Source organism: Coccinella septempunctata, chromosome 1 (assembly GCF_907165205.1).
Source record: "Coccinella septempunctata chromosome 1, icCocSept1.1, whole genome shotgun sequence".
Lineage (NCBI taxonomy): Eukaryota > Metazoa > Arthropoda > Insecta > Coleoptera > Coccinellidae > Coccinella > Coccinella septempunctata.
The window spans coordinates 49,830,084-49,848,853 of record NC_058189.1 but is presented as its reverse complement, the minus strand read 5'-3'; the positions used below and the strand labels follow the sequence as shown (position 1 = coordinate 49,848,853).

Sequence of the window (18,770 nt, the reverse complement as noted above, 5' to 3'; positions counted from 1 at the left end):
TTGTGTCCAATTAACATATTCTCTGGAAATCTTAGACGCTGGAAAAAAATTGTTTTTTTACCATTTTCAACTCTTCCGTACTACCAGCCCCACTGTCAGCAAACTGTCAAATTAACATGAATTCATTATTAGAGTCACGTATGGCATATACAGTATCTTAATCTGACACTCTCGAGTATGTACACCTGACGAAATCTACAGACGCTTTCGCCATCGCTGAAAGTGCTTACATCATAGTACCTTTTTTTCTTTCTACCATCTAATCTTGCAAATCCACTTGGTCTCCACGACACTCCAGTAAATCCCGATTTAGCATCGTCGGCTTCTCAACTATATGTGACTGTACTGACAAAGATTCGATCTAACATTGAAACATTGTATTCGTAATTTTTTTCATTCCATTTGTCAAAAAATTTCTCAACGCATCAGGGTGAGAAAACGTTTCGAGCTTTCTTAGGCAGCACTTTTCTGCTTAATCTTTCTGACAGGCGGTGATATTTTATGAATATATTGAGTCTCACATTTTAACCCAATTTTTCGGAGGTTCAAACTCAGAGACATGTTTTGCCTGTCACTATAGCATTTTTCAGGAGGATTAAGGTAAATAAATCACCCTAGTAAAAATTCTGTTTTTAATTTTGTTTCTAATTTGATCATGGATGTTCATCAAGTGTGGGCTACATCAATTCAATGTTTAAAAGTTTTGTTGTCGGAAATTTTCGAATATAGTTGATTCTAAGTTATACGATATCGAAGAAAGAAGCTGTAGAAAAACTGTGAAAAAGTTTTGGATATATCAATCATGTGCCGGACATTAATTTCAGAAACAAAAGCGACTGGAATTAATGTCAAGATGGATATGAAAGCAAAACACTAATTCATTATGTTTGTTCAGTGTATTCAACGAAACACAACAGCACAAAAATCCGATAGCTGGTGCTGATCTACACTAGATCGCTTTGAACGTCGTTCCTGTAATTTGGTTTTGAACTCCATGACAGTTGGTAAAACTCAAGACAGAAGAGAAACGAATTGAATTAAATGAATAGCCGGAAAATTGGAAAAAATATTTTCAATCACGTTATTCGTGTACTTAAAAATTCATTGACTCTGTGGAGGAAAAGTTTAAAAAATTATAAATAAATATTGTATGAGAACAAACTGTCTTTTATTTTACCTACTAGGATCAGCGAAAAGAGAATTAAGCTCTCGTAATTAACAAGGCAAAATTCATAACCGGCTATTCAAATTCCCCGTGTTGCAAATCCTAAAACCCCAATTTGGACATAGTTGTGGAATGTTGAGGATTTATTAGGAATACAAAGTGAGGATGGTCAGATAACCATATTTGATGCTGAAGGCAAATATTTCATTTTCAAAGTGAGTTGAGAAAATAAACCATAATGTAGTGAACTCGATAGTGAATTGATGGAAATGTCAATAATTTCTCAGGGATTTCTTATAACTAGAAAATACTAGAAAACTAATCCTCAAAAAAATTTCTGCGTCTCAGAAACTTTTCGCAAGATGTTGTTATTCAATATTTTTCGTTTCCTGTTCAATGATTATCACACTAAAGTAGGTGGATCCACTTGAGAAAACACCAGCCTGAAGATTACGATGAAGTGTAAATCTGTCTTTAAAAAAGCGCGATCTCAGAGCATTTCACGATAATCCACATTTACCCCTGAAGATTTCTATCACAATGTTCTACGACATATAAATCTCGGATAATCCTGAGGATTTAGCTGATTCAATGTTCAATGTAACTCTGCCGATCTCTGATGCTGCGTAAACGTTTTTTATCGGCTTTCCCTTTCGATAGGGGTTATCCGAAAAAATTAAGGCAGAGTTGAAAAATTCCCCAGAATATCCGTGAATTTTGAAGGCATGCCAGAGTTATTTTAATACGATAACTAGTTTAAAAGGAATATAGTGCAGACGTCCCATACCACTTCCAGACCAAAGATTGAACGCAAACACTATCGCGTTGTGCCAATTTGCATTGGGATTCATAAAAATTTGAATCGATTCGAAGCTGTCGTCGAAATAGGATTCACTTCACATTTATGAAATTTTGGTTGAGGAGGTTCGGTGATACTTTCAAAATCATGAAATGTTAATCTAAAAAATTAAGATTAATCTCGTCCACACAAACAAAAATAGTGCATATTTCTAACAGAAGTGCTACTGCTTAAAATCTGTATTGCATTTTCAACAAAAAACTTTTCTGACTACAAGAAAACGTTTTACTAACAATAGAGAACATCCATTTGATGTATCATATCTGCACCGAACGCAGGCTAAGAAAATCAAACCGTTGGAAAGCGTTCGGGTAGATTTGGCAATTCCACCGTATCAAACATATCCGAATATCAATACAGAAGTGCATTAGTTGGCGATCAAACTTCGGTTTGGACGAGGACTTAATCATTCGATTTGAGGAACAGTTCATATACAATACGGGATCTGGAAAGCACCAGAAAGAAGTCTCTACAAATGTAATAAATAAGCCACGAACCGAAACAGAGTCAGTACAAGATAGCAGTAAGCGACGAAGTGTGGAAATGAATCCAGTGCTTTAGTTATGTCAATAAATTAGTTTAGGTGTTTATTTTACAACTGAGGATAAATTATTGAATTGATGTGGCAGATACTTGATGACAACCCATTAATAAATTAATTTAAAAAAAAACTTGAATATTTTTATTAGAATATAATAATACTTTATGTATCCTTTGAGATACAAACTATAATAAAAATTCATCATCAATGTGTCAAATCAAACGAATTCTTCAAGATAATTCTATTCAATAAAAATGATAAGATCGGTAAAAAGAGGTTGTAATATGTTTCTGATGATGAAAGAAAAATTCCCCCTTAAGCATCAAGTTTTAACTATCATTTTTATACAGAGTGAGAAAAAAGGTGAAAAGTTTTTCATTGGTGGTGAATAATTGATTTCTATTAAATGGCAATCCTAACTTTTTGTACCAGAAATACATGGATAACCCTTTGTTTACTAAGGTTGATTTGATCTTTGTTTTTTTTATCAACCCTTTTTCATATAGGGAATTTAACTTTTTATGCATTTTGACGTGTTATCCCTTCAAGAGTGATCATGATTGACTACTCTACAATGCGATAACACTCCAATCACTCCTAATAGCTATTTATGTAACAAGTACATAAATTAGGTCTTTATGGACGAGTCCAAAAGCGAGGCCAATAACTTGGGCAAGTCCATAAAGCCTAATTATGTACGAGTTGCATACAAAGCTTTATGTTGGACTGCAATGCAGAAATTTTATTTTCTGAAATGGCTTATTACTGAAAAACATTAAGTGTGCTTTTGATTTTCTTACCTTAGTAACCAGCGACCTTAGCAACCTTAGTAAAAACAGTTGTGTACTTCCCTAATTTTGTGACAAACGTCATAATAATCCAAAAAATAGATAGTGCTGGAGAAGAAAGCGTAGAAAATTCAGCCGTAAGCGCCAAAGAATCTCTCTTACGCACTAAATCTAAAGTGCTTATGAAAATATGTATGCGGCCTATAACAAGTGGTGTAAAACAAAGAAAATTGTGAAATCGACAGAAGGCAGTATTCTGACTTACTTCAATAGTGAATTGAAAGCTCACAAAAGTTCTTCGCTATGGACTACATAGATGAATCGAAAAGTACTAAAATAAGTGTTGCCACCATAATATTGGGCCAGGAAGTAGTTGATTCTAGCATCAAGAGTATTGCAGATCGAAAACTGTGCTTCCACTTCGAGCTCGACTTCCTCAGGCATGCATTTTTATAATAACAAAGAATGTGTTTTTAATATTCACTACCACACTAATGTTTAGAATAGTAATTCATGATTTTGTTTTAAGGTCGAAGTTCAATTCTTCTTGTTGATGTTGTTTGCATCTAGTATATTTACTTGACAGAATGATAGTGACAGTTGAGTCCAATAAAGTGGTGTCCAATATAGTAGTCAATTATGGACTCTAAACGAATTCATAAATAAAGTGTTCATGATGCAGTCGAACATAATAGCTATTTATGTAACAAGTACATAAATTAGGTCTTTATGGACGAGTCCAAAAGTTTATGGCAGAGCGAGCAAAGCGAGCGAGGCCAATAACTTGGGCAAGTCCATAAAGCCTAATTATGTACGAGTTGCATACAAAGCTTTATGTTGGACTGCAATGCAGAAATTTTATTTTCTGAAATGGCTTATTACTGAAAAACATTAAGTGTGCTTTTGATTTTCTTACCTTAGTAACCAGCGACCTTAGCAACCTTAGTAAACACAGTTGTTTACTTCGCTAATTTTGTGACAAACGTCATAATAATCCAAAAAATAGATAGTGCTGGAGATGAAAGCGTAGAAAATTCAGCCGTAAGCGCCAAAGAATCTCTCTTACCCACTAAATCTAAAAGTTCTTATGAAAATATGTATGCGGCCTATAACAAGTGGTGTAAAACAAAGAAAAATTGTAAAATCGACAGAAGACATTATTCTGGCTTACCTCAATAGTGAATTGAAAGCTCACAAAAGTTCTTCGCTATGGACTACATAGATGAATCGAAAAGTACTAAAATAAGTGTTGCCACCATAATATTGGGCCAGGAAGTAGTTGATTCAAGCATCAAGAGTATTGCAGATCGGAAAAGTGTGCTTCCACTTCGAGCTCGACTTCCTCAGGCATGCATTTTTATAATGACAAAGAATGTGTTTTTAATATTCACTACCACACTAATGTTTAGAATAGTAATTCATGATTTTGTTTTTAGGTCGAAGTTCAATTCTTCTTCCTTAAATAAAGTGTTGTTTGCATCTAGTTTATTTACTTGACAGAATGATAGTGACAGTTGAGTCCAATAAAGTGGTGTCCAATAAAGTAGTCAATTATGGACTCTAAACGAATTCATAAATAAAGTGTTTATGATGCAGTCGAACATAAAGTATATTATGGCATTGCCTTCATGAAAAATACACAAAAATTCGTAAGCAAATAGTTCAACTATTTCATGCCTATAATGAAGAAAGGGTTGATATAACAGACACCACCCATGACCAAATTATCCTTAGCATCAAAAGGTCTATCCATTTCTGGCATAACTAATTGAGGAATGACGAACTCCTCAATAAACATGAGAAGTTGGGTGATTTAAAATAGGAATTGACGTGTGCGATCGTCTTTCTACAAAATAGTAAACCCGTTGATATAATTTTTTGCGTTATAGTTGGGGAACCGACGATGCTAATTCGGGATTTAGCGGCGTTGGAGAAAGCGTCTGCAGGTTTTCAAAGATGTAAAAACAAATCGTCAGGTATACATACTCTACCGTGTCAGAATAAGATACTGTATATGCCCTACCTGTCTCTGATAATAAATTCATATGAATCTGACAGTTTGCGTGGTAGGGCTGTCCGTACGGAAGAGTTGAAAATGGTAAAAAAAATGTTTTTGAACGTCTCAGATTTAAAGAGGATATGTTGATTGACCCAAAGGAAGCTATTTTTCTAGAGACTGACAATTCGGTAGTAACGCAAGGTCACAGTGGTCGTTTAAAAATGCAAAAGAGAATCGTTGTAGCAGACGTGTTGACCCAATAATTTGACACTAATCAGGGGGGGTTTCTTAATCTGACAGTTTAAAGGCATTTTTTTTAAATATCACCCGTCCTGTAGATCTAATCGTTTCTGTATTCATTATGAATGTTGTAGATAATAAAATTCTATACAACTTTTGTCTGAACCTGCACACATGCGAAAGGCCAAGGTCATTGTAGAATCCCAGTCTAATGTACATTAATCGCTATATCTCAAAAACTTTAAACCGTAGAAATAATTGCTTCGTACAGAATTTGTAGAAAATTTTATGCTCTACAACTATTATAATAAATGCGAAAACAAATTGAAGCCCAGGAGAGGAGATGATTCAAAAAAACTGGGTTTTGTGACCTTCATGACCAATTTTGATTGTTTCGGCTTGCTGAAACTGTCAGATTATATTTTTTCCGTTATTCTTGTATCATTAGCTTCAAAATAAAAAAAAAGGCACCGCGATCGAGAATGTACACGTGACTTTTTTTTTGCAAGTTTGGCGCCCTCCCAAGCATTTTCGTCACGCTTAAATTGTCAGATTAAAACAATATATACTTTTGAACATGTAATAAACCACATATATCTTAATCTGACAGGCTTCAATATGTACAATAATCGTTTTTGTTTTTACTATTCTGACAAGCTGTCCTAGACAATTCCCCCTATATATAGGTCTAATTTTCGGTAGCGATACTATCCCTTTATGTTAATCTGACGCTCCCGTGTAAATCCCGAATTTCCCCCATGGGCTCCCCAACTATTATAGTTTACATGTGTAGTTAGTTTGATTAAATTGAATACTTGTTATTAAGAACTAGAGATCGTTTTTTGTGCTTATAGGTAAGCATGTTTGCATGATTTTGACTTCAGGAAACTCCATATGTAATGATGCAAAAGGACAAAAGCTTCAAGGGAAACAGCAGATTCTATGGATTTTGCGTTGATATCTTGGAAAGAATTTCCAAAAAAGTTGGTTTCGACTACATTTTAGATCTGGTGCCTGATAAGAAATATGGTGCCAGAGATCCTGAAACTGGTAGATGGAATGGCATGGTGCAACAGCTTACAATGCATGTATGTACTCTGAAAGCTTGTTAGGCTAGACGCCAACTAGATAATCTGGCTGTGGAAGTCTAATTTACGACAGTCAAGATGAATCTGTACGTAATATATCAGATATTAGATTGTTTATCACCTGTAGCCGTGAATCCTGGCGCGTTCCTGTAATGAAATATTCTCCGACCAAAGGTGTCACGTGTTGAATTTCATCCCTCCGAAGCAAAACAAACATGTTCCTTATTTGCACCAACTGTCTAAAAGTCCCAGCATCCTATGTTTCTTTGAAGACACACATATACATGTGCAAAGCCGACAATTATTCCCAACAATCCCAACGATCAAGACAGATTGCTTTATACAGAGTGGACCATTGAAAACGAAACAGCGACTCAAAGTTGGTTTTCCCTTCAAACGTGATGTGTAAATCAATCGAATTCTTACTCATTTATTCTGCAATTTCGATGATAAATCTGAGCAGATTTGAATTTGAATATCTCAAAAACGGTTTCCTAGTGTGTAGTTTTTAAGTCTCTTCCTACATTTCAGTCAGCCTGAACTCAGCACTGTTATTGTGTCTCCTATAATGATACCTCTAGGCAGAAAAGTTTTTCTTCGATCAGAGGCTAGAAGTCTTCCATATTCTGTCATAAATTAATCAAAAACTTGCATGAGTTGAATTCTGATAAGAATACACTCAGATTCCTACTTTCAGATAGCCTGCGTTCGGCAATTTATTAAAAATTGTCGGAAAATCTGTCGTGTGATGTGGGGGTTCCATATCTATTTAATTCGTGTGTTTTTGTGATTCACGTAACAGCTCATTTAAATTAGATCTCTAGCCTCTAAATCGCACTCCCAGAAAGACAACGTGATTTATTCTACGAAATAAATCACTCGAGGTAATAGAATCCCCAAATTCGGAGCTCCTTCTCTTGTGATAAACTACATAATGTCTACTAATACTCAATTGCTTTCACAATTAGGTGTTTTCAGTGGGAATTCTCATCTTCTTCTTTCTTCCAAAGTTTATTTTTCAAATTTTCATTTTATGGGAATAGCCCTCTCCTTCATAAACAAGGAAAAATACAGGGTGTGAATAGTTGCTAAAAAAACAATTTCTTGTCAAAAAATAGTGTGTGTCTAACAACTATCTGAGCAGCCTCTGCTCAGAACCAGAAAACTGGAAAAAAATGAAATTGAGCAGACATTCTATGGGAGAAAGCAATAAAAAAAATTGGTGGTGTCAGCATGATATCCACCTACTATGTTAAGTTTGAAGATAATTTCAGCCTATACCACTCACACTACGTAGGTACCTGTTTTCAGTGGTATAATATAAATAAGGAAAACAGGAACAAAATTTAATATGTGCCTTTTTCTACCCCTTGCAATTATATGAAAGACCCTCACTATTTTTGACGACGAATCACACCTTCATTTTTTTGGAAATACATATTCATTTACACCCTTTATATTGTTTTTAGCACTTTAGAAAGTGCTAAATTTTTCAATTTACTTCTGAATAATATGATAAATTAGAAATTTATGTACCTATACTCCATTCACTTTTATAAATGCACACAGTTGGCCATTTAAATTTGACATATTTCACTGTATAGTACGAAAAACGAAAATGTAAGTTTATGACGCTTGTCAAAGCATTGTTGGGTTTTGAGTCAACGCATGTTGTCCGTTTTGAGTCTCAGTCTCAGTAATCACGTATTTTATCACAATGTGAAATTACTTCGGAAAATATGAATTATGATGAATATATTGACGTTTATACGAACTAATTGAAGGGATTCAAAATCTATACTCCATTCACTTTTATTTTAGCAGTCGGTTGGCCATGGAAATTTGACACATTTCACTCTGTATAGTACGAAAATGTGGGGTTATGATGCTTCTCAAATTTTTTGTTTGTTTTAAATCAACGCTATGTTGCCCGTTCTACGTAAGGGAGATCGGCCACCGAATGCGAAGTTGTGCGAAGCTGAGAGTTTTCAAGCTAATATAATCGACAAACTACGAATCGAGTGACGTAGCTCATTTAGCATTGAAAACGCTGAGCTTCGTTCAACTTCGCATTCGGTGGCCGATCTCCCTCAAAGTTTCTGTTATTACGGATTTTATCACAATGTCGAATCTCTTCGGAAAATATGTGACGAATATAATTGAAGTTTATACAAATTGATTGAAGGCATACAATATCCAGTTATTTGCATGGAAAATACAAGAGATCAGTATAATATCATAATATGCACAAGCTTGAGGAGAGTTAATGTTCGTTATCTTCTTTGGCTAAAGTTTGAATACGTTACACCAGTTGTAGATTTCAAAAATATTTACCCGAAGATGAAATGCATATGTTGCAGTGGTTGGGAATGGGTATCTCCCGAAGGAATTAACAGATAATTACAAGAATGTTAAATTCTTCAACAAAAATCATCTTGCATCAATATAAGTAAAAGGAATTAAAGGAAGTTTCTATCAAAATGAACTTCACCTTCGAACAAAAATTTCACATGAATAAACAATTAGCAGGACAACTGGCACGTATTTGTGGCTGTTCATCTTAATGCATTTATATAATAATAATAATTAGGTTTTTATTGGTACCTTGAGACATTTACAATGTATAGGACAAGTCAAATGAAAAATAGAAAAATCAATTTTCGGGAACTTATTCTACGATGACATTCATCGAAAATCCTGTAGTAAACTTTTAGATGAAACATTATCAAAATTCTCTTAAATTGAATATGTCCGCTACCATCTGACGTATTGTGGATTTTAGAATATCAGGGTATAACTATTTGAATGAGCGGACCTGAATTGTAAATATCACTTCCTGAAACCCTGTCTCTTTTTTCAATCACTTTTGGCATTTTCGTAATATTAATTGATATAAGTTGTGGCAACGGCGTTATGACATTAAAGACATTTCATGAGTGCCAACCTTACTCCGTTCTAGTTACAAAAACTTGAGAAAATTATTTCATGGCCAACCGACTGCTAAAATAAATGTGAATGCAGTATAGTTATTTTCGTGAAAAGGAAAAGAGATCGATTTTGTATTATATTCATTTTTGCTATGGAAGAAAATTAAACTATTGACATATAATATGTAGAGGCTTGAGAAGATGAGAAGAGTTAATGTTGGTGATCTTTTTTGTATCAAGGTTGAAGTTACATCAGTTGTTGAATTCAAATAAATCAACCCAAAGATGAAATGCATTGTATGCAGTGATAGGGAATGGGTATGTCTCAAAGGAATTAATGGATAATCACAGGAATATTGAATTCTTGAACAAAAATTGTCTCGCATAAGTGCCAACCTTTTATAAAAGTGACTAGAGTACACATGTACAATTTTGGTGCTCAGCTGTATGAGGGGGCTTAGCCTCCCTTGTCTCCTCTGACGAGCCGCTCTTGTCTTGAGCGATACCCTTTTATGATATAAACAACAATACTGTGAAGACCATGTGAAAGTATAGGTTCTACTTCATTATGTAGGTATAGTGTTTCATAATATCATATCATATTGTCATATCATATCATAATAATGGCTATGATGATTTCATATCCATATCCGATACATGACTGTTATTCCTTCAGTAGAAGAATTTTCCAACCCTAGTAATGAAGAGGGAAATTAGAATTAATAATAGGTACTCATTGAACATAATGAAACCTCGACGTGGAAATTCGACTGAAGCTTTATTTTTCCTAGAACTAGTTGAAAATTAAGAAGTAGGTAGTTTTGACTGCATATGCATGAGTAGTTTATTTTCTTGCACGCAAATATTGTGTTTCCTGTAAAAAATATTGGATTTATTTCAAATTTTCCATAAAGAAAATATTTAGAGCAATCGTTAAAAAACCTTATATTTCGAAATTTTCTGTCATTCTCAATTATTATTGTATCAAAGATGTAATGAATCTTTGTAATTTAATGATAGTATATTATTCAACGTGCATTTTATGATGGCTTTTCTTCACGCGGATGACGTTGACGTGGTACGTGGTATAATAGCCATAATATGGGAGTAGAATGCTGTACTTTATCCACGATTTTGAAAAAATAATTTCTGAAATATCTCACCTCCTTTTTAATGTAATATATGTTCTGTCATTCCAATATTACTATACAGGTCAACACAGGGTGATCCACGGCGATGTTCTATAAGAGGTTTATGGAAAATAACTGATCACAATTCTGTGAAAATTTACATATTGCGGTTTTCGACAGTGAACTTTTTCCCCAAAATATTTTCAAACTTGCAACTTCAGATCAACCGGAAGCAGCCTAAGCTTTCTAATTCAAATAGCACAACCACTATGACTTTGCATCGTTAGATATCGCTTCAACAGTATACCTATACCTTGGGTGAAAACTCAATGAAGAGTTATTGGGATTCTTATGAAAAAAATGGTGAAAACGAGAGGTCACACTTCTTGAAATATTTCTGCTGAGGAAGTTTTTTCCGAAAAAATCTTTTTCATTTAAAAATTTTCTATTATGGAGTATTAAAACAGTGTTTGCTGTTTGGACCTGAAATGTGCAAAATGTTCATGAGAAGATCATCTAGTTGGACAAATTGAATTCATCAGAAATAAAAATTTCTAGATTACTAGATCTTTTAGCTATATTTTATTTTTTAAGTCAATTCTACATAGAAAAGAGTGAGGTTGTCTAAATAAACCCTATACCTGAAATGGAAACTCTTAGAGTTATTGAAGAAAAAGAGCCATGTCGCACTGCTTGATTATTCTGTGATTCTGTAAACCATAGAATCATAGAAAAACCTTATATTCGATATTCTGGTGATTAATTTTTACATTTCATAAATTGTTGATGAATTCCCAACAATCCTGATAAACAATTTGTTGGTTACAATTCATGAAATGTCAAAAATCAGTAACTGGAACAAATATTATTAAAGTTTTTTTCCGTAGTTTCCAGAGGTCACAAGAAAATTAGTTGGAAATTGTTCTTTTCCCTTATTTCAATTTTTTCTTTGATAACTCTGAAAGTTTAAATTTCAGTTACAGGGTCTATTTAGGTAACCTACCTACCTCTTTTTTTAAGTAGAATTGACTGAAAGGATGAAAATATAGGTTGTAATTTGAAAATCTTGAGATTTGATTAAATCGTTTGGCCAATTTGAATATATTTCAATAAACACCCTGTACATTCTTGGTCCAAACAGCAAACAGTGTTATAATAGTACACAAGGGAAAAATTGAAAATGGTAGAGATTTTTCTTCAAAAACCTCCCCAGCAAAAGTATCAAGAGAAGTGTGACTTTCCATTTTCCCAATTTTTTTCATGAAAATAATAATAACTCATAAACTGATGAGCTTTTTTTAAAGGTTGAAGATTGAAATCAAATCAGCTGTAGCTGTATAAGGTATAAGTAACTTAATGATGCAAAGATATACTAGCTGTGCCATTTGAAATCAAAAGTAGTAGGTTGTTTCCGGTATAACAAAATTACATAAACGTGTAATGGACCACCACGGTGAATCACCCTGTATAGCAATATCTCTATGCTCAAAGACTCTCGTGTGTGATTTTGATATTGAAGTTTGATAGACCAGTGAATAGTAGCTCATTAATCACAAGTGATTTATGAATGTCATATCTAATGCTCAAGGTGACTTATAGATTTTGATCACTGTATGCACCAATCGTGGATAAAACTAGGTCTAACCGGTCATGACATTCGTCGAAGTTTATGAAATTTCGATAAAAATTATTCTAGAACATTTTTTGATATAAAAACATATTGTTCATATGGAAATCACCCTAGACGTACACCGCTTTTCTTCTATAGCTGTGCCCACAGTTATTCTCGTAAATCTACCCTATTATTTTTGTCCGGCTAGGAACTATAACATTCTCGGCACACGAAAGGGCACCAGTGATGTGAAGCTCGCATAAATCGGTAGATTGTATGATTCGATATTGAATTGTAATAAAGTTATTTTACCGCTAGGAACAACCCTACGTAATGATGAGAACCGACCCTTCCCTAATAGGTAATGACCAGTTTGAAGGCTTCTGCATCGATTTGCTAAGAGAAATAGCTTCCATGGTGGGCTTCGAATATAGAATAGAGCTAGTGCCAGATGGCAAGTATGGTGTGATAGATTTAGATACAGGAGAATGGAATGGAATCGTTAAACAGTTGATGGAAAAGGTGAGTTGGAATGAAAATAATTTTCAACAATTTCCACTGAATAAAGCAGCAAATGAAGTGGGGCAGCTGCAAAAAATGGCCAAACTTTGACTAGCTACAACTTCGACATTACTTTGGTGATGTTGAATTTTTCCCCCGAAATGCAAAATAATATCATTTGTCTGTAGGCCACTGATGCAAATTATTTTATGAGTCCCTTCTTGTGGTATAAGTTAATAATGTACGACAGCAAATTTACTTCTTAAGCGAAGAATTTCGGAATATTAGGGAGCCTTAAAATATTTTCTAATGCTAGGTGGATTGTTAGGTCAACATCTCGGAACATCTTTGTTACTTTTTCGGATCTCTATCAATAACCTTTAGAGCAAGAAGAGTTACGTAAAGACTTACGTCCAGTTTCATAATAAAATTTAAAGTCACTTTAAGCTTAAAGCTTCCTTTACTGTCATTTTTAGTAGGGTTGAAGGAGGCTTTAAAATTAAAGGGAATTCAGCTTTAATTATGAAACCGGCCGTTAGGATGGTGCTTTATACCACTGGCGAAAAAATCATACATGGGCGAAGAAGTGTCGAAGTTATAGATGAAATTTCAAGAAAAAAATCAAACTTTATGCTAACTCACATTCGTACCCTTTATAATTAGAATGGATTGGGAAAAAAATACCCTGCGCCAGTGGCATACAGGACAAGGATGCGTGTCCGTGAAGTTAGCACCAACTTTTTCAAAAATGAAAAAAATTTTGTTTGCATTCGTTAGTAAGTCGTTAGTAACTATTTGTAACACCAAAATTTTCGTTAGTACCTCAAAGGTTTTAGTAGAAAAACGACGCATTCCGCTGGGTGCTAACTTCACGGGCACCCACTGTTCGATTTTTCGCGAAAAATAAAGTACAGTTGGAATGTTCATCGGTAGTAACTATTTGTAACACAAAAATTTTTGTTTGTAACCTAACCTATAATGGGAAAATGATACCCTCAAAATGCGAAGTTAGCACCCACATTTTCGAAAATGAAGATGATTTTTTTTGCATTCGTTCGTAACTCGTTAGTAACTATTTGTAACACAAGAATTTTCGTTTGTAACCCTACCTATGATGGGAAAATGACACCCCCAAAATGCGAAGTTAGCACCCACATTTTCGAAAAAGAAGATAATTTTTTTTCCATTCGTTCGTAACTCGTTAGTAACTGTTTGTAACACAAAAATTTTTGTTTGTACCTCATAGAAAGTGCTACAAAAACACCGCATTCCGCTGGGTGCTAACTTCACGGGCACCCACTGTTCGATTTTTCGCGAAAAAAGAGTACAGTTGGAAAGTCCAAGGTTAGTAACTATTTGTAACACGAAATTTTTTTCTTGCAACCTAACCTATAATGGAAAAATGACACCCTCAGAATGCGAAGTCAGCAATCACATTTTTGGAAAATGTCCATTTATTTTTTGCTTCCAATAGCACTTCGTTGGTAACTATTTGTTAGCAGTTAGCATTTCGCTGGGTACTAGCTCAAAATCAAAGATCAAGCGAATATAAAATATAAGTCATCTCGGAAATACTGGATTTCCCATATTTAACGAAGTACTTTAGTCAATATAAATTGGATGTGGAATATGTATCGATACAAATACGAAGATACTCCGAGCACAAACATCGGTTCCTAGACGAAAATTCCCATGAAAAAAAAAACTTGAAACGAAACAGAAATTTGTGTCACAAATATGTAGTTACAGATGGAGTTTTTATTTCACGGAAGCAATAAACTGATTCAGAATTTTCCAAAATGTTTATACATATATGCTAATTTTGCGCTTTATGTGGTGCTATTTTGTCAATTGCAGAATAGGTCACTGACGAAAAATTTTGTGTATCAAACATTAAGTAACAGAGTACTATCGAAAGCAGAAGCGAAATCTAGAATTTTCCAACATATTGGTTCTTACTCACCCTCTTCACTATTTCAGAGTACAATTTTTCCATTAGTGATTGGGTAGAAAAAAAATTTGTCCCGCAAATAGTTACTAACGAAGTTCTATTGGGAAAGAAAAAGAAATATAGAATTTTTGAAAATGAGGGTGTTATCTCAGCATTTTCGGGATGGCATTATCCCATTATATGTTAGGCTACGAGCAACAATTTTTGTGGTTCAAATAGTTACTAACGATGGACTCTACAACTGAATTTCATTTATTTTTGGGTGCCCAGTGAGTTAGCACCCAGCGTAATACTGTATTTATCTTTCATTACTTTTGAAATACAAACGAAAATTTTAGTTTTACAAAAAGTTACTAACGAGTAACTAACGGAAGGAAAAAAAATCTTCATTTTTTCTCATTATAGGTTAAGTTACGAGAAAAAAAAATGTGTTACAAATAGTTACTAACCTTGGACTTTCCAACTGTACTATTTTTTCGCGAAAAATCGAACAGTGGGTGCATGCCCGTGAAGTAAGCACCTAGCGGAATGCAGTGTTTTTCTAGCACTATCTTTGAGGCACAAACGAAAATTTTTGTATTACTAATAGTTACTAACGAGTTACGAAGGAATCCAAAAAAAAATTATCTTCATTTTCGAAAAAGTGGGTGCTAACTTCGCATTTTGAGGGTGTCATTTTCCCATCATAGATAGGTAAGGTTACAAACGAAAATTTTTGTGTTACAAATAGTTCGAACGAACGCAAAAAAAATTATCTTGATTTTCGAAAATGTGGGTGCTAACTTCGCATTTTGAGGATGTCATTTTCCCATTATAGGTTAGGTTACAAACAAAAATTTTTGTGTTACAAATAGTTACTAACGAGTTACGAACGAATGCAAACAAAATTATTTTCATTTTCGAAAAAGTGGGTGCTAACTTCACGAACACCAAGGATGCCTCTCTGGATAAAATTCCAGCATCACCAAAGTAACGTCGAAGTTTAACGAAGTCAATCTTAAGCGATTTGTTAGCTGCCCCACTTCCAACTTCATTTATTGCTTAGATTACTTGCGTTTTCAAATTTTTCCTCCTTCACCGGAATCAAAATAATTGAAAAGTTCTTTCTTTTTCACCATTCTATCGAAGATGGGGGCCTTTCGAATATACTAATCAATTCCAATTGCAATTCCAGAAACGATGTTTTCAGTTGAAACAATTGAAATCCATCCAAACCTTTCAACGAAACGAGTGTAAGAAACTTAATTTCTCTAAGAATCATTTCACAAATATTCTAAAACATTTTTTCGATATTTGCAAAAGTTGCAACACTGATTGATAGGCTGATGATAATCTGAGCACAACGTAAATAATTTCAAATTGGTGTGAAAATTTGCGATCATTACATCAAAGGTGGAGGAACAGAGAAATTCTCGTAAAATTGATAATGCCCCAAGGGCCAAAATTGCATGTACCCTGGTTTGGCTGATATCCATTTGCATCATAATTATTCGCGGAAATGGCACACGCTTCACTTAACGACCTCTCCCTTAATTCTTGGACTAATTGCTCCATTCGGGGATCTTTTCCAAGTCCCTCTCGCGGCTCTTGTAAGAAACATTTTTAGTTTGGATTCTATCCAAACCTTGTTTCGTAAAAGTCGTGCGAAGATTAAGCAAACGGGATTTTGGAGGATCTTGTAAAAAATATGATGTTATAAAATGACCAGCTTTTCTCCACTAAGCATTGTTTGAATATGCAGCTTGAAGAAACTAAGTCTGTGTAATTTCAGAACTCATATTCCCCCAGATTTTCGAAATAAATTGAAAAATATCATATCATATTTTAATTTAATCCAATTACCGGTCGCTAAGGAAATTCCTTTTCAGTCGAAAAGTTTTCCGTTTTTGAGTATACAGGGACACCGGACAAACGGAAACAATAAACTTAGGTTGAGGTGGACTCTATCTATTTAGTGGTTTTAATGGCCTGGAGGCCTTCATTTATGATATACAGGGTGATAATCACATATTGAGTGAAATTTCACAGTTCAAATTTTGCACTGGTGTCAATTTTTCGGACCTCCTTCGTTCAACATTTTTAAAATTAGAAAAATAACTACTTACCGGAATAAAAAAGTTTTTGACTTTTTCTATATACATAAATATCAGATTATCCTGTACGTTGACACTATAAAATTTGTTAACTTTTTGAGCATAGAAAATCAACTAAACTATAGAATCCAAAAACTTTGCTTGGCACGATTATACAGGGTAATCAATGAATATCTTTTATGAATAAAAATTCCATTTTTTCAATTGGCTTGATTGATATTTCACTGTATATTATGTACAATATCACTTAAGTATTCTATATTTTTTTATTCAGCTGAAAGATTACACAACAGTAAAAATCAATAGGTACTTCTCAAATCCCAAATATCTTCAATGAAATTGGATTAATCCATTCATTGAAATATTCTAATTTTCGTGAAAAACACAATTATACAGGGTAAGTCTTTGACTCGTACAAATATTTCAACAGTAGATTCATGAGATCGAAAGAAATAATATTTTTCTTTACCATTTTTTTCGATTCGGCTCGGTTCAAAAGATACAGGTATTAAAAAACCATGGAAAAAAATGTCATTTTTAGTTGTATTCCACAAACGGTTTTATGGAATGAAACTAATTTCGGAATATAATTTTCCATTTATGTGATAAATTTTTTTCGAACACAAGATATCACCCACGTTTTCCAGTTTTCTCATTATGACCATTACGTACCTACCATGAAAATACCAAAAATTTAAAGAACCCAACTATTGGAAGCTATCTAATGAATATTTGAACGCTTTGTAAAATAAAAATATTCTTCATATTTTCTCGTTATTGCGTCGTTTTCGAGTAATAAAGGGTTGCACTGCTCATTATGAAAACTTAAAATGGCCTTTTATCAGGCCGAATCGAAAAAAAGGTACCTTTACGAAAAAAGCGTTTCTTTTCACCTGAAGAATCTACTGTTAAAATATTTGTGAGAGTAAAAGACGCACACTGTATAGGTACTTAATAGCAGTTTAATGTGGAGGACTTACATTGCATAATCTTCTCAACATCCACCCAAAAATCGGTGGCACTTCGAGTTGAGAATAAAGAATAAGTTGACATTGGATAGAAATAATTCATTCGGCAAAAATAAATTTTTTTCATTCTAACTTAGCTAATGAATAGGAAAATTGAAGACATCAGAATGTTCGAACCCGAAGAAAACTGAAAAAAAAGAACAGAAGAATTTTTAGTATAGGTTTAACTAGCTCAAAGTGTTTTCGAGGTCTATGCACATGGCACAGAACCATAGATCAACTCTTTCAGAGAAATTGACCGAATTCAGTAAAGAAATCTATGAACCACCCTTTTGCACGTACTCAAAAGTGTCGAGAAATAGGTGGGCACCACTTAAAAAGTTATTCTGTTCTTTTTTATTGTTCTTCTATTTCAGTCGTTCTGTTTTTATTCCTTCTTGAATTCTTCCATTTCTTAATTAAAAAACAAAATATTTGTCAAATTCTGGCGATGAGTGATATTTCACACAAAACAGGGCAATTGAAAAAATAAAATAAAAATGGTTTTATTCACACGAAAATAATCATTACTCACCCTGTAGGACTGTGCTATGCAAAGGTTTTGGATTTTGTATTTGAATTGTTTTTCCACGGTCATAAAAATTTCATAGTATCAATGTACAGGATGATCCAACAGATTTTAACGAAGACAGTCGGAAAGAATGACACAACTGCAAAATTTGAAATCAGTCAAGATTTATTGAACTTTGAAATTTCGCCCAACATATTATCACCGTGAAGGCCCTCAGGCAATTAAAACTACTTTATATGAGTCCACCTTGATGACCTGAGTGTGTAGTTTCTGTTTTTAGCATTCTTCAATTGTTCTCTGGACGCCCTGTATATCTTTTATGGAATTCCATTTGTCT

General features: G+C 33.9%; 1 protein-coding gene across 6 annotated transcripts in view; it reads left to right on the top strand.

The window, feature by feature from the left end:
* The window catches only part of LOC123316835 (glutamate receptor ionotropic, kainate 2), a 145,884-nt gene that overhangs the window by 95,228 nt on the left and 31,886 nt on the right, over positions 1-18,770 (top strand). For 3 of the 6 annotated variants that reach the window (XM_044903097.1, XM_044903090.1, XM_044903124.1), the window contains exons 9-10: positions 6,477-6,680; positions 12,668-12,871. In XM_044903097.1, the coding sequence (XP_044759032.1) occupies positions 6,477-6,680; positions 12,668-12,871 (408 nt within the window). The remainder of the gene's footprint in view (positions 1-6,476; positions 6,681-12,667; positions 12,872-18,770) is intronic. The other 3 variants (XM_044903119.1, XM_044903104.1, XM_044903112.1) reach the window with 2 other exon arrangements.